Raw genomic sequence first — 16,803 nt, forward strand, 5'->3', positions numbered from 1 at the left:
GACTAAATTAATCGATGAGAATATTTGTTGGATGCCCATGCAGCTATCTGCCCTCACTTCCTGGCGGGACTGCTTAGCGATAAGTCTTATGACATAGCAGCCAGATTGTTACCTAGTGTTCTGGGTGGGAAAGAGGGATTCTCAAGGAATGGTGCAGTCAGACAGTTTCATGTTTTTTCTTAGTTAACCAGGCATGATGGGAATGGTGACTAACCAGTGGAGAATTTGATTGCATGGAAGTCCTTCATTCTTATTGGATCAGCATGACTAAATCTAACATTTATTGCTATTTCTTAATGCCTTTTATGTTGGTGGGTCTTCTTAAATATTGCATTCCATGTTACACTACATTAACTTTAAATATCACATTAACTATAGACTTGGACTACAGATTTTTTTTAGTCTTATAGTTTTTTGAATGTTCTGTATTTTTTGCAAGATCTTGTTCTTTGTGTGAGGAGATGGGGGTCGATGTGTGTGCTCCATTTTTCTTCCTTTTTTTGTGAGTCAAGAGATTTAGGGTGTGAAACATAGAAAACCTACAGCACAACACAAGCCCTTTGGCCCACAAAACTGTGCTGAACATGTCCTTACCTTAGAAATTACCTAGGGTTACCCATAGCTGCTGAGCTATTTGCTGAGCTCCATATACCTGTCCAGGAGTCTCTTAAAAGACCCTATCGTATCCGCCTTCACCACCATCGCCGGCAGTCCATTCCACGCACTCACCACCCTCTGTGGAAAAAACTTACCCCTGACATCTCCTCTGTACCTACTTCCAAGCACCTTAAAACTGTGTCCTCTCGTGCTAGCCATTTCAGCACCGGAGAAAAGCCTCTGACTATCCACACAATCAATGCCTCTCAATATCTTATACATCTCTATCAGGTCACTTCTCATCCTTCATCTTCCAAGGAAAAGAAGCTGAGCTCACTCAAACTATTCCCATAAAGCATGCTCCCCAATCCAGGCACCATCCTTGTAAATCTCCTCTGCACCCTTTCTATGATTTCCACATCCTTCCTATAGTGAGGCGACCAGAACTGAGTACAGTACTACAAGTGGGGTCTGACCAAGGTCCTATATAGCTGCAACATTACCTCTCGGCTCTTAAACTCAGTCCCATGATTGATGAAGGCCAATGCACCGTGTGCTTTCTTAACCATAGCCTCAACCTGTGCAGCAACTTTGAGTGTCCTATGGACTTGGATCCCAAGATCCCTCTGATCCCCCACACTGCCAAGAGTCTTACCATTAATACTATATTCTGTCATCATATTTGACCTACCAAAATGAACCACCTCACACTTATCTGGGTTGAACTCCACCTGCCACTTCTCAGCTCGGTTTTGCATCCTATCAATGTCCCGCTGTAACGTCTGACAACCCTCTACACTATCCACAACACCTCCCACCTTTGTGTCATCAGCAAATTTACTAACCCATCCCTCCACTTCTTCATCCAGATCGTTTATAAAAATCACAAAGAGTAAGGGTCCCAGAACAGATCCCTGAGGCACACCACTGGTCACTGACCTCCATGCAGAATATGATCCATCTACAACCACTCTTTGCCTTCTGTGAGCAAGCCAGTTCTGGATCCACAAAGCAATGTTCCCTTGGATCCCATGCCTCCTTACTTTCTCAAAAACCCTTGCATGGGGTACCTTATGAAATGCCTTGCTGAAATCCATATACACTACTTCTACTGCTCTACCTTCATCAACGTATTTAGTCACATCCTCAAAAAATTCAATCAGATTCGTAAGGCACGACCTGCCTTTGACAAAGCTATGCTGGCTATTCCTAATCATATTATGCCTCTCCAAACGTTCATAAGTCTTGCCTCTCAGGATCTTCTCCATCAACTTACCAACCACTGTTCCATTGTTAATGAGCCTGTTACATTTTTATTTGTTTTTTTTTGTGCAAGGAGGGATTATCTTTTGGGGGTTGATATTTCTGCTGCCTTTCTTTTCTTTCTTAGTTAATAGCTACCTGGAGAAGAAGAATTTCAAATTGTATACTTTGATAATAAATTAACCTTTGAACCATGGGCCCAACTATGCTTGATGCTTTAATCTGGAATGATCTAACAGATTGACATCAATGGGAAAAAAATTCACTACCATCTATTTTTACCAAAGAATGAATGATTGAAGTCTCCTGCTATGATACCAAACAACCTGAGGTGAATTTGACTCTGATTTCTTCAGGTTTGCTGAACATCACAAATGCTCACACTGAGGTGTATATTAAATCCAAATGTATAGTCAGCACTGGAAAATGAAGTTCCGCTGACAAGAAATTATTCATATTTCCCATGACATTTTATATCCTTCTCTGAAGGACTTACACAATTCAGAATAAAAGAAAGTTCAGCTCTTCAAAAGATGCAGAAAGTGCCTTCAAACGAGTAGTTTGCTCGTGGCAAGTTCTAGGTCTTCTACAGAGTTATCGAATGAACTCAGCAAGCAGTGGCTAGTCACCAATGCCCTGGGATAAATAGGACAAATGGGAAAATGATTACTTTTGTATGCCTGCCAGCATCATGTTCAATAGCAGCCTCAGCAAAATCATGGACTAGAATACACGTCGTCTCTGTGGTAAGCAATGATGGAACAGGAATTTTCTTTTAAACAGTTCTGAATGGACACAGTTAATTACGGGGGCGAAGTGGCCCAAGCTCATGTGATTATCACAGAGATTGGCAGCTGCAAATAAGCCACTGGTCAATACACAGGACATCTGTTTGTTCCGCAGTGGCTGCGGATTATGGGGACCTTGCCAAGGATTCAGAGGGCCAGCTATGCAGATTTCAGCTTCTACACCTGAATGGAATAACACTGGATGCCGTGATAGCAATAGAGCTGTGGCGTACCAGTCCAACAAAAGCTGCTTGCTAAATGAACACAACATACTTAAGTCACAACAACACAATTCTTTATTTAAACATTTCTGTGAAAGCGTTGCACCATGTTAAATTGCGTGGAAATGTGCAGCAGAAGTCTAAATTTTAAAAATGCAATATAACAACATACGGTATAAACAAAGGTCAAGCTATCCACTAGAAGCAAATATTTCCATTTCCTAGAATCAGGCATACTTTTATTTCTGTTAACAGAGACTAGCATTAACAAGGCACAATGTGTGTTGATCAGCCATAGCTTATGATTGGCAGTAACCAAGCAACCAGAAACTCCATTTAACCAAGCACCATCTGGGTCAAGATTGTCCAACGAAAGGCAGCAATAGAGGAAGTTCTCATGGGGGTTACTCCAGCCTCTAAATCCTCTCGTCTAAAGCTGCTATTTGGGCTCCAGAACAGAGTCCCACTTTTCCTTCTCTGGTATCTGTCCCCCACTTTTCCTTACATGCCTATTCTGGTATCTGTCCCCCACTTTTCCTTCGCTACATCGACGACTGCATTGGCGCTGCTTCCTGCACGCATGCAGAACTCGTTGACTTTATTAACTTTGCCTCCAACTTTCACCCTGCCCTCAAGTTTACCTGGTCCATTTCCGACACCTCCCTCCCCTTTCTAGATCTTTCTGTCTCTGGAGACAGCTTATCCACTGATGTCTACTATAAGCCTACTGACTCTCACAACTATCTGGACTATTCCTCTTCTCACCCTGTCTCTTGCAAAAACGCCATCCCTTTCTCGCAATTCCTCCGTCTCCGCCGCATCTGCTCTCAGGATGAGGCTTTTCATTCTAGGACGAGGGAGATGTCTTCATTTTTTAAAGAAAGGGGCTTTCCTTCCTCCACTATCAACTCTGCTCTTAAACGCATCTCCCCCATTTCACGTACATCTGCTCTCACTCCATCCTCCCGCCACCCCACTAGGAATAGGGTTCCCCTGGTCCTCACCTACCACCCCACCAGCCTCCGGGTCCAACATATTATTCTCCGTAACTTCCGCCACCTCCAACGGGATCCCACCACTAAGCACATCTTTCCCTCCCCCCCCCCATTCCGCAGGGATCGCTCCCTACGTAACTCCCTTGTCCATTTGTCCCCCCCATCCCTCCCCACTGATCTCCCTCCTGGCACTTATCCGTGTAAGCAGAACAAGTGCTACACATGCCCTTACACTTCCTCCCTTACCACCATTCAGGGCCCCAAACAGTCCTTCCAGGTGAGGCAACACTTCACCTGTGAGTCGACTGGGGTGATATACTGCGTCCAGTGCTCCTGATGTGGCCTTTTATATATTGGTGAGACCCGACGCAGACTGGGAGACCGCTTTGCTGAACATCTACGCTCTGTCCGCCAGAGAAAGCAGGATCTCCCAGTGGCCACACATTTTAATTCCACATCCCATTCCCATTCTGACATTTCTATCCACGGCCTCCTCTACTGTAAAGATGAAGCCACACTCAGGTTGGAGGAACAACACCTTATATTCCGTCTGGGTAGCCTCCAACCTGATGGCATGAACATCAACTTCTCTAACTTCCGCTAATGCCCCACCTCCCCCCCGTACCCCATCCGTTATTTATTTTTATACACACATTCTTTCTCTCACTCTCCATTTTCTCCCTCTGTCCCTCTGAATATACCCCTTGCCCATCCTCTGGGTTCCCCCCCTCCCCCCGTCCTTCTCCCTGGGCCTCCTATCCCATGATTCTCTCATATCTCTTTTGCCAATCACCTGTCCAGCTCTTGGCTCCATCCCTCCCCCTCCTGTCTTCTCCTATCATTTTGGATCTCCCCCTCCCCCTCCAACTTTCAAATCCTTTACTCACTCTTCCTTCAGTTAGTCCTGACGAAGGGTCTCGGCCTGAAACGTCGACTGCACCTCTTCCTAGAGATGCTGCCTGGCCTGCTGTGTTCACCAGCAACTTTTATGTGTGTTGCTTGAATTTCCAGCATCTGCAGAATTCCTGTTGTTTACAGAGAAAGTGCTGGCTGGCATGGGACGGCCCAGTAACATAGTGGTTTGCACAACGCTTTATAGTACCAGTGAACCAGGTTCAATTCACACCGTTGTCTGTAAGGAATTTGCACACTGTCCCTATAACTGCGTGGGTTTCTTCTGAGTGTTCTGGTTTCCTCCCACAGTCCAAAGACATACCAGTTAGTAGATTAATTGGGTGTTATAAATTGTCCTGTAATCAGGCGAGGGCTAAATCAGGGGGTTGCTGGGTAGTGTGGCTCGAAAGGCTGGAAGTGCTTATTCCACACTGTATCTCAATAAATAAATAAATTTGTTGGCAGCACACTTGTAATGGGGCACTAATTCTGGAAGTGGAGGTTTCGATCTTCTCTCTGCAATTTTCCTTCATGCCTTTGTTTATTATGAACATAAACATGTGAACATCATTCCATTTCAATAGGCACCATAGATGCTCAGCAGGTCAATACCTATGTCAATCAGCAATAAATAATAAAACAGGAAAAAATGATACTTCTATGTGGGCAATGACCAGAAAACATCTGGATATTGAATATCATAACACTCAAGACAATATTCATTTTGGGCACTCTACTTTCAGCCAAAACTGCTAATTAGAAGTCTATTACACTGACTCTGCAAAAATTGCACAAAATAATCAGGACTTTTTACTGTTCTAGAGCACGGTATGATCACATAAGCAGCTACACAGGATCCCTTACTATTGTAGAGCATTATAAGATCACCCAAGCAGCCATGCAAGGGTGTTCAGTAACACGGTCATCGGATTACAGAACACACAAATTGTGAAAGCTCTTTAGGCATGTTCAATCAGCAGTTTGTCCTGCACTTTCTAGGAAATCAGTGGAGTGCAATAGAGTAGATAATGATGGAGTATGTTGTATGGACTGCAGCTTGCTATGAGTAACGGCACCTCGTCTTCCATCTGGGTATGTTGGACCCTCTTAGATTCAGTATCAAAATCTACAACTTGCTTTCCCTACATGAGTCTGCCATCTCTTTCATAACTCATCAGTCCGTGATATTTTTCTCAGATTTTCCCTCTAATGGCACAGATTGACCTGATGGACATGTCCTACAGTCCGTACTTTCCAACTTTTCACATTCCTCTATTTGTGTTTTCTCTTTCTAATTGCCCTCAACGTTCTCTTTCTAATTAGTCTCATTGACAAATATAGTGGATGAATCCAATATTTTCTATTGATCACGACCTCACCTTACCCTTTCAGAGCTATGCCGTTGCCTTATACACTCCTTTCTCACATTCTCTGCAATTTAAAGCTAATTTGTTCTCTCTCTCCTAGTTATAATGAAGCATCCTCGGTCTGAAAATTTGTTTCTGTTTCCTCAGATGCTGCCCGATCCACTGAGTGCTTCCAGTATTCTTAGTGTCAGCAGTATTTAGATTTTTGATTGTCAAATAATTCCCTGTTGCCTGTTTTGCATTAGTGTCTAAGCCAGATTTCAAAATGTGTAGTAAAATCATTCACCTCAGGCAAACTTTCCCATGATGTCAATCCCAATATCCTCATAGAATTCATATAAAGGACTATGCAATTTAGCACAACAACCAATTAGTACAGTCATCTGCCTATTACTTAAGATTCATTGTTACAGTGGGAGCTCATCTTTCTTATGCAAATTGATGAATAAGAAAAATTAGACTGTAAACTTAATAAGATATTTATATTTAAACTTTATACAGCAAAACTTTAAAGATTACCCAGGAACTCAGCATTTTCCAACGGGCTGCAATAAAGTAATCACTATCACATACACTAATATAGAAAAAAATAATCAGGATCCTTTAACAATGTAGAGAATTATCGGATGACATTTTAAAACATCCAGAGGAACACAGTCTCATTCGATTGTATCCATGTATGGTCTGAAAGATAATTAAACTTGATTTGATTTGAAATGAAAAACTTCACAACAGCAAGGTCCTGCAAAATAGTTTATTTTCAAGTGTAAGTAAAAAGAATAATAATCATTGCTTCACGAACAATTCCTGGACTTACAATATATTGAGGTTTCACTAACACAATACACCACTCCAAAGGGACAGATCTGGGGATACAAGTTCCAAAACAGAAGGATTATTACTGTGTTCTGGAAGCATAGGCTATATGAAAACTAAAACATTGTCACACCACCCAAGTAATGTGGCATTGTAAAGAAAAATAAAATAAAACTTGTACATATAACATTTCTATATTCCAGTCACGTAATGATGAAATAAGCACTGATCAACGTATGATAGAACTTAACCTGGTAACCACTGGCATAAAGCTGGCTATGATGAATTGAGGCCTGAGGACCATAAAAGGGTGGTTTCATAGTTTATATTTCTGAGAACTTTCAGGGACTAGTATGCTATTCTTTGTTTACACTGACAACTTGCATACTTGCAGCAAATGCAACTTACAATAAGTCTACAAACTGAGCAAAAAAATAGCTTTCCAAACATTGTCATGTGGTCTTATATCTTTTAAGTCAGTAACCACCATGTATACTTGAAAAAGGTCCAAAGAACAGTAAAGATAAACATTATACATGTTTTATCCAGAAGTGTTCTTATTTAGAATTAGAATCAAGCTTAGAATAAAGCTTCTGAATCAAGCTAACAATAAAGATAAAGAATTTGGAGTCAGCAAGAAAATGTTTGGACACCCAGATGAGCAGGAAAATGATTCCTCAGTAAAATCTAGTTCCCATTTCCCAACATATGCTGGTGCCCAGTGATGTCTACAAGCTGGCTGAGCAGCAAATGGCATTAAGCAATTTCACAAAGACACCAGGAAGCACTTTTAATTATAAACACAAGATTCTGCAGATGCTTGACAGTTGGCATTTATTCCTTTCTGTAGATGCTGCCTGACCCGCTGAGGAACTCAGCATTCAAAGCATTTTTAGTTTGCATTTTAAACAATAAACAGACTCCTTAATGAAACCAGAGCATCTATTTCCATAAAATTAGATTTTTCAGGTCAGTTTCCTAGGAAGTAGTTAAATCCTAGTATACAATTAATTTTTTTTCTTGCATCTTAAATTAGTACAAGGGAATAAGGATGCCAAATACTGACCATTTCTAATCCAAGAACTCTTACTGGTACTTTGGACATAGGTAGAAAATTCTACAGGATCCATTTAGTTCCACTTATTTAAATAGCATGAAATAAAAGTGATTACACCCTTTTCTATTATTTTGGATAACATCTCATTTTTTCAGGTTGTCAATTAACTGTTATCTGCTTCCAAAAATAGAAGTATGACACTCAAGTATGTCAGGTATCAGTGCAATGACCTTTCATGTGACTTATGTTAACAACTCTATAGTGCAACATACCTCAATGGGTAAATAAAATGCACTTTTTAGAACTTAGTATAATGTATTAAACAAACACAAACAATACAATGACATTAGAATTTTCAATATGTTTTTCATTACTTGCAAGTATTTTGATTAATTTCTGATGAGCTATTATAACCATTTAGTTTAGCTTATTGAAGTTTGGCTACAGCTTTATTGCTACAGAACTTATTAGAGAGAAAAAAATCAAGTCAATTAACTATTTAAAACTGATCCCAAACAAAAGCTTGGCTAACAAGAATTCAAACTAACTTCACTAACCAATGAAAACATAATGGAAGACAGTCAACATAACAATATTAGCTTCAGAAAAGTTTATAAAAGGTGCTTTAGAATGAAATTTCTGCTGTTCAAATACTCTTTGTAGAGCTGTGCAGACATGCTTATTTTGCACTTTTGATGGTGTGGGATATCATTGATGCTAATTTGTATTTATCTAGGCAAGACTGTAAAGTGGCAAGAGAACATCTAATGTACTTAGTTTTCAATTTGCTTAATCTGCTTGCCACATTACCAATGGATTTAAAAGATGAATGGTTGCATCTGCAGAAGAAAATGCTAATAAAGAATACCTCTGAAGATTATATTGATTAAAAGTCTCTTCTGAAGTTTGGCACGTTTTTTTTCCAGATGTGGTTACTTTGAGTGCTTAACGATGCTACTATTGCACCCAGAATCAGCTCCGCAGAAAGAAAGGCTGGAAGAGACAGGATTCTATTCCATCGCTGGTGCAGATCTCCCTTAAAGAGCAAGAGAGTCCTTTCACGATTCTTATAATTTCAGTCTGATTTTTTTTATTTGTTGGGTAAATTAGCTAGTTCAGGAGAATCTTGATCTGACATACTTGTTGCAGCAAAATAAACATAACCGCATATAGTTCAAATCATAGAACAATTTGCATTTTTTTTAAAACATCAGGCTGCAGAACATGACTGTAAAGCACTCTGCAATCAGTCTTGCAGTGAGCAATCCCTCTGATGCATGTAACTTTGCTTCGAGGACTACAGTATAGTAGTTTCCAAGTAGATTTTTGTGACCGAAATCAGAATATATATGAACGTTAATAAAATATACATTCAGTCATTTTTTTCTGTATATTAGTCTCAGCAGGGCTTGTGTAATTTGGTCTTTGCCTAATGTCAAATTCCCATTCGCTTGTTTTCCTCTTCAAAGAAGACGTCATCATTCACGAGCAGTGGCTGGTCCGATGCATTGCTGCTGCCAGCTGAATTAAGGCGTGAGGAATGGCTGGAGAACTTAAGCCCAGTGGTGAAATTTGACTCCAAGTTGGAATACTTCTGTAAAAATAAGGATGGAAATGGATCAATGGCCTAAAGAGTTTATTCATATAACTTCTACATGTGACTTTTTTTAACATGTTGAAACATCAGTAATCGTGATTGTCATGTTTTCTTCAAATCTTGTTGCTTTGACTGTAGGAATAATAGTAGAGATGGCAGGGAAAACCACCCTTCAAGTCTACATCAAAAGCATTGGAAGAGAACTACAGAGCTGATATTTTCATTGACCTGTTTTTTCCTATATCCATTACAGGTACTGAATTTAATTCCCCAATAAATTATATGTCCTTCTTGAACAGCATCACAAAGCAATAAAATGTTATATCTCCATGAATAAAAACAGCTGAATATAATGAAAGGTTTACATATAATGCTCAGCACAGATATCTCTTCTAGAAATTGGATTGGGGAAAAAAAAAACACATGTACCTTTTTATACAAATTTTTCACAAAAAAAAATTCTGATTCCAAACATGTGTGACAGCTTCTGCTGAACATGTTGTGTCACAATTCCATCCTGAGGCCAGTGTTATTTCATTTTTATACTAACTAACTACTCCTCCTTGTTAATGTACAATTAAACAAATTAATTTTAATAAAGCATTTGTCCCTTTCATACAGTAGGATGGTTTTAAAAGTCACTACTAGGACATAATTTATTTTATCTTCACTGATCCACAGTACTGATGTTAACGTGAACAAGAATTGTTCCCCTCTCAGTTTCCTCCTTCCCCCCTTCCTCCAGTAGCATCTCCACAGCAGCCTGTGATACACAGGAACTTCTATCATAGTGCATCCTGCGTGATCACAGCTCAGGTAGAGACCTAAAATCATTCCTGTCCTAAAGTCATTTCAGTCTTCACCCAGAGGATTTCTGAACATCAATGAACTCAGTTTAAACTACCAGGCCACCTGCACTTTGACAGTGGGTGAGGAGATTGCATGCTGTGCACTGGTTCAGAAGTGCGAATACTGTGAACGGAGTCTCCCCCTTTTACTGTTACGTTCTCCTGCACAATTGTCATTGCACTCCCAGCACTCAATTCAAACCTACGATGAGTGATGCAATGACAGGCTAAGTGAGATATCAGCCTTCCTATTTACAGAAGCAGGATACTCTACAGGTTCAGTTAAGACCGCTACAGTCTTGATACCTCTTTGAAGTGGCATTTCTCCACAGTTCCCAATGACCAATCCATCAGCACTTGAATTGAATTTTCTCACTGCTCTGTTTCAGAGGACATTGCACATGGTATAACAGTTGTAGTTGTTAGGTTACTAATATTTCTCTACCATCTTAATCTCAAAAACAGTCCCCAGTATCCATCTTCAGTGGTCATTTGAACAGAGCCTAGAAATATTTGTGCACCACCCTAGACCTATTTGGCTTTCAACTTGAACTCTTCTCTCTCGTTCCTGATTATCACTATCTGCTTGGCTCACTTCTGAGATTAGGAACATCAAATTATACTTTCTTAAGTGATTATGAACTCATCAAAGTCTAGGTATTTGCCCTACTAGGCTGCAGTCTCTGAAGGAAAATAAAACTCATAGTTCAGTCATTTGAGAAATAAAATAAGGGAATCAGTGACATAGATATTAATAATATTGTCAGTAGCTTCACCTTTTCACCTATGACTGGGAGTGCAAAGTTGAAATGTTCAAAATAACTTTATTATCAAAATACATATACGTCACCATTTACAGACGTTTGTATTACCCTGAGAGTTATTTTCTTGTGGGCTTTCACAGTAGAAAAAAGGAATACAATAGAATCAATGAAAAACTACAAATAAACAAAGTGACAAACAACTAATGTGTAATAGAAAAACAGTGCAAATATAAAAAATAATGATATTAATAAGTAAATAATACTGTAAACATGAGTTGTAGACAAAGTTCCCTCAAATATTTTTAGTTGCACCAACTAACCATTGCTCTAAGCAGGAAATTTTAACCCTGCCTGAAAACTGTGTGACATTTTAAATGTATTTTGTAATATGTTGTGGATATGAATATCTAGAATGAAGATTGAAAAAATCACATACTTTTGATTTTATTTATTATTTGAAGGGTATAATCAAATACGGTATAACAAAGAAAATCTTTCTTAAAGATTTTTGTAAACTTTTTCTCATCTGACGGTGTCAGTGTTCAACAAGCCGGCAGCTTATTAACAATGAGCTACCAACTTCCATTCTGTGGTCATTGTGGTCATTGTTACAATTTGTAACAATGACAATGTAAATATGTTGAAGCTCTAAAATGTTTCAAAGTAAAGATTATAGTGCATTTATTATTTTAAAAAAATTATGGATTATATTCATTAACACATAATTAATTACAGGGATTTTGCAATTATATTAACATAGATTTCAAAATTATACTAGCATAATTTTAAAAGTATATTAACATCTTTTGAAAATTCCAGTTGCGCAGCAACAAAGGCTATGCATGTGGGAGCATTTTAGTTATTGCATGTTCATGCAGCTTAGAGGGAAGGTTGGTTGTAGCCCATAGGTTGTGGAATCAGTTCAGTGTTGAGGTCAGTGGAGTTATCTACGCTGGGCCAGGAACTTGACGGTTGAATGGTAATAACTGTTCCTGAACCTGGTAATGTGGGACCCAAGACCAAGATATGTCCTCTTTTCTCCAGAGTTTTATCCTCTGTGTCTGTTAGGTGGATCCTTGTTGTACGCCAGCTCCTTGCCATCTCGCTATGCATTTTGGTCTCTTTTCCTCCAAGAGTTGACATGCAGACTCATGACTGAGTGAAAATAGGGCCTTTGGACAGTAGAGGTTGTCCATTTACTCAAGGAGACCAGGAGGTACATTCATTACATTTGGTAAGAATAGCTATACTTACTAAAAGTGGGCACATAACTGAGAATGTGATGAAATGGAGTGGAGTGCTTCTTATAGCTGAATGGGAGGGAAAAGCACTGAGAAGTCACATAAAGTCAAATGATGTGGAGGTGAAAGCTTAAATGCAGTTCTCAGCAAAATATACATACTCTTCCTAATTGGCCTGGTCATAAGTTTCTTCCTCTGTTGCATCCAAGACCTGTAGCCAGTACTCCAGCTGTTCCCCTCTCCTGATCTTTTGCAAACAACCTTGGCAAGAGCCCTAGGTTTCTTCCTTTGATTGTTAAGGTAAAGCACCTCCATCATCCTCCTGAGTATGCCCCATAGCAGTCCTAATGAAACGATGTTTCACAATCACCTATCGTTTAAAATACCTTCACTTGCCATCTTTATTTGAAATTCAACTGAGAATGTGTTATATCAGTATGCACTATGTGCAGTGCACACTCAAAACATAAAAACCAAACTTAAACACAAAATACTCTGCAGATGCTGGGGTCAAAGCAACATGCACAACACGCTGGAGGAGGTCAGGCAGAATCCATGGAAACGATCAGTCAACGTTTCAGGCCGGAACCCTTCATCAGGACTGTAGGGGGAAGGGGCAGAGGCCCTATAAAGAGGGTGGGGGGAGGGTGGGAAGGAGAAGGCTGGTAGGTTCCAGGAGAAAAACCAGTAAGGGGAAAGATAAAGGGGTGGGGGAGGGGAAGCAAGGAGGTGATAGGCAGGAAAGGTGAAGAAGGAATAGGGGCAAGCACAATGGGTAGAGGAAGGAGGCAGAACCATGAGGGAGGTGATAGGCAGCTGGGGGAGGGGGGCACAGTGAAACAGGGATGGGGGAAGGGAGGGGGAGGGAATTACCGGAAGTTGGAGAATTCAATGTTCATACCAAGGGGCTGGAGACTGCCTAGACGGTATATGAGGTGTTGCTCCTCCAACCTGAGTTTAGCCTCATCATGGCAGTGCAGGAGGCCATGTATGGACATATCCAAATGGGAGTGGGAAGCAGAGTTGAAGTGGGTGGCAACCGGGAGATCCTGTCTGTTGTGACGGACGGAGTGGAGGTGCTCAATGAAGCAGCCCCCCAATTTGCGTTGGGTTTCACCGATGTAGAGGAGGCCGCACCGGGAGCACTGGATGCAATAGATGACCCCAACGGACTCACAAGTTGCCTCACCTGGAAGGACTGTTTGGGGCCCTGAATGGTGGCAAGAGAGGAGGTGTAGGGACAGGTGTAGCACTTACGCTTACAGGGATAAGTGCCAGGTGGGAGATCCGTGGGGAGGGACATGTGGACCAGGGAATCGCGGAGGGAACGGTCCCTGTGGAAAGCGGAGGGGGTGGTGAGGGAAAGATGTGCTTAGTGGTGGGGTCCTGTTGGAAGTGGCAGAAGGTGCAGAGCATAATGTGCTGGATCTGGAGGCTGGTGGGGTGGTAGGTGAGGACAAGAGGAACTTTGTCCCTGTTGCGGTGATGGGAGGATGGGGTGAGGGCCGAAATGCGGGAAATGGAGGAGATAAAGGTGAGGGTATCATTGATGATGGCAGAAGGGAAACCACGATCCTCAAAGAAAGAGGACATTTGAGATGTCCTGAAATGGAAAGCCTCATCCTGGGAGCAGATGCGGCGGAGACGGAGGAACTGGGAAAAGGGAATGGTATTTTTGCATGTGGCGGGGTGGGAAGAGGTATAATCAAGGTAGTTATGAGAGTCAGTGGGCTTGTAGAAGGTGTCAGTGGACAGTCTGTCTCCAGAGATGGAGACCGTGAGATCGAGAAAGGGGAGAGAAGTGTCCCAGATGGACCAAGTGTATTTGAGGGCTGGGTGGAAGTTTGAAGTAAAGTCGATGAAATTGACGAGCTCAGCATGGGTGCAGGAAGCAGCACCAACGTAGTCGTCAATGTAGTGAAGGAAAAGTTGGGCAGCAGTACCAGTATAGGTTTAGAGCATAGACTGTTCCACATAACCAACGAAGAGGCAGGCACAGCTGGGGCCCATGCGAGTGCCCTTAGCTACACCCTTGGTCTGAAGAAAGTGGGAAGAGCCAAAAGAGAAGTTATTAAGTGTGAGTACCAGTTCCACCAACCGGAGGAAGGTAGTGGTGGTGGAGAACTGGTGAGGTCTATTGTCCAGAAAGTAGCGGAGGGCTTTGAGGCCATCTTGATGGGGAATGGAGATGTATAAGGATTGGACATCCATAGTGAAAATGAAGCGGTCAGGACCAGGGAACTGGAAGTTATTGAAGAGGTGGAGGGCATGGGATGTATCCCGGATGTAGGTGGGAAGAGACTGAACTATGGGTGACAAAATGGAGTCCAGGTAGGCAGATACAAGTTCGGTGGGACAGGAGCAGGCAGAAACTATGGGTCTGCCGGGACAGTCAGGCTTGTGGATCTTGGGGAGGAGGGAAAACCGAGCAATGCGGGGTGTGGGTATTATGAGTTTAGCAGGTGAGGATGGAAGGTCTCCAGAGTTGATAAGGGCAGTGATGGTACAGGAGACAATGGTTTGATGTTTTTTGGTGGGGTCCTGTTCCAGGGGTAAGTAAGAGGAGGTGTCAGAGAGCTGCCGTTCGGCCTCAGTGAGGTAGAGGTCCGTCCGCCAGACTACTACGGCACTACCTTTGTCCGCAGGTTTGATGGTGAGATTGGGATTAGTGCGGAGAGAGTGGAGGGCAGTGCTTTCAGAGGGAGTGAGGTTGGAACAGGAGAGAGGAGTGGTGAAGTTGAGACAGTTGATGTCTCGGCGACAGTTGGAGATGAAAAGATCAAGTGCAGGTAGAAGGCTCGGGCAGGGGGTCCAGGAGGAGGAGGAGTGTTGAAGACAGGAGAAGGGGTCATCTGTATGGGGGGGAATCCTTGCCAAAGAAGTAGGCTCGGAGATGTAGGTGATGGAAGAAGAGTTCAGCGTCATGGTGGGCACGGAACTCACTGAGGTGTGGACGGAGGGGGACAGAAGTGAGGCCCTTGCTGAGGACAGAACCTTCTGCCTCAGAGAGGAGAAGGTCAGAGGGGATGGTGAAGACACGGCAAGGGTTGGGGCTGGGGTCAGAGGAGGGTAAAGAGTGGGAGGTCTCAGGAGGGGGGTTTGGGGAGTTCAGGGAGAGTGGGGTTAGGGGTGGATGAGGGATCAGAGGAATGGAGGGGTGATGAGGGGTAGAGGGAAGGTTGGGAGTCGCGGGGAGGAAAGAGGGTAGTGGGGGAATAAGACGAGTGGTAGGACCCAGCAGCAGTAAGAGCGGTCCCGGTCCGGAGAGTGTCGGGACCTCAGTCCGAGCTGGATCCGGAGCTGGGGGTGGCGGAGCCTGTAGCCTGCAGGGCCCCAGAGCTGAGGTCGGAGTCGGAAACAAGTGAGTCTATGGCTCACCGGGGGCTGGTGCCCATGTCCGAGGGGTCGTGGTTCCAGTCAGGGTCAGAACCAGAGGCGTATGAGTCTTCGGCCTGCCGAAGGCCTGAGAAGTTGAGGTCCGAGGGTCCGGGGTCTGGGCTGGAGGCAGTCATCATTGTGGGCTCCAGGCGGGCGAGCTTGTGGTCCTTCTTCGATGTGCAGAAGGAGAAGAAAAGGCAGTTGGAGGCGTGAATCCGGCGGAGAATGAAGTGTAGGAGAGGTCCATGGCAGACGGTGGAGAGCGAGGCCCGGAGTGGTGGCAGAGAGAGGGACAGGGCCGGAAGGTATCTCCACATAGCAGTGAGCGTGGCGCGGAGAATCTGGCGGGAGCAGCAGTCAGTGAAACTGAGGTACCTGGGATCCTCGCTGGGCCCGAACTGGGAGACCTGGAACCGGAGTTGGAATCCCTGCGGTACAAGATGGCAGCGGAGACACATTCCCAGGAAGGAGACGTGGCTGTGGTAGCAGGTCTGAGTCAGGATCGGGTCGAAGAGTCGGAGAGAGGCGAAGATCACAGAGGGGGAGCAGTGAGAGAAGGTCTCACTGAACTCCCGTCAAAGGGAAGATTTAAACTTCCTCAGGGTACGCGTACCTCCAAGAGACTTTGCAGCGGAGTAGTGAATCGTAATCACAAAATAATCTGCAAATGCTAGGGTCAAAGCAACACTCACAACACGCGGGATGAACTCAGTAGGTCGGACAGCATCCATGGAAAAGAACAGTCGACATTTCGGGCCGGAACCCGTCGTCAGGACTGTAGGGGGAAGGGGCAGAGGCCCTATAAAGAAGGTGGAGGGAGGGTGGGAAGGAGAAGGCTGGTAGGTTCCAGGTGAAAAACCAGAAAAGCCAAACTTAACTGCTCCAATTTAGATATGATTGCTTAAGTGGATCTGGAAAATGAACATTCATTTGAGGTCAAGGCTACACATTCACACCCTTCAGAAGCTACCTTCTGC

The 16,803-nt window shown here is 43.0% G+C and overlaps 1 protein-coding gene across 1 annotated transcript in view; it reads right to left on the bottom strand.

Annotated features, from left to right (window-relative positions):
• Positions 1 to 6,870: 6,870 nt before the first annotated feature.
• Positions 6,871 to 16,803, bottom strand: part of kita (KIT proto-oncogene, receptor tyrosine kinase a) — an 84,989-nt gene continuing 75,056 nt past the window's right edge. The window contains exon 21 of the mRNA XM_063043125.1: positions 6,871 to 9,592. Within this exon, the coding sequence (XP_062899195.1) occupies positions 9,434 to 9,592 (159 nt within the window). The 3' untranslated portion in view covers positions 6,871 to 9,433. The remainder of the gene's footprint in view (positions 9,593 to 16,803) is intronic.

The sequence above is a fragment of the Mobula hypostoma genome, chromosome 3 (assembly GCF_963921235.1).
Source record: "Mobula hypostoma chromosome 3, sMobHyp1.1, whole genome shotgun sequence".
Classification (NCBI taxonomy): domain Eukaryota; kingdom Metazoa; phylum Chordata; class Chondrichthyes; order Myliobatiformes; family Myliobatidae; genus Mobula; species Mobula hypostoma.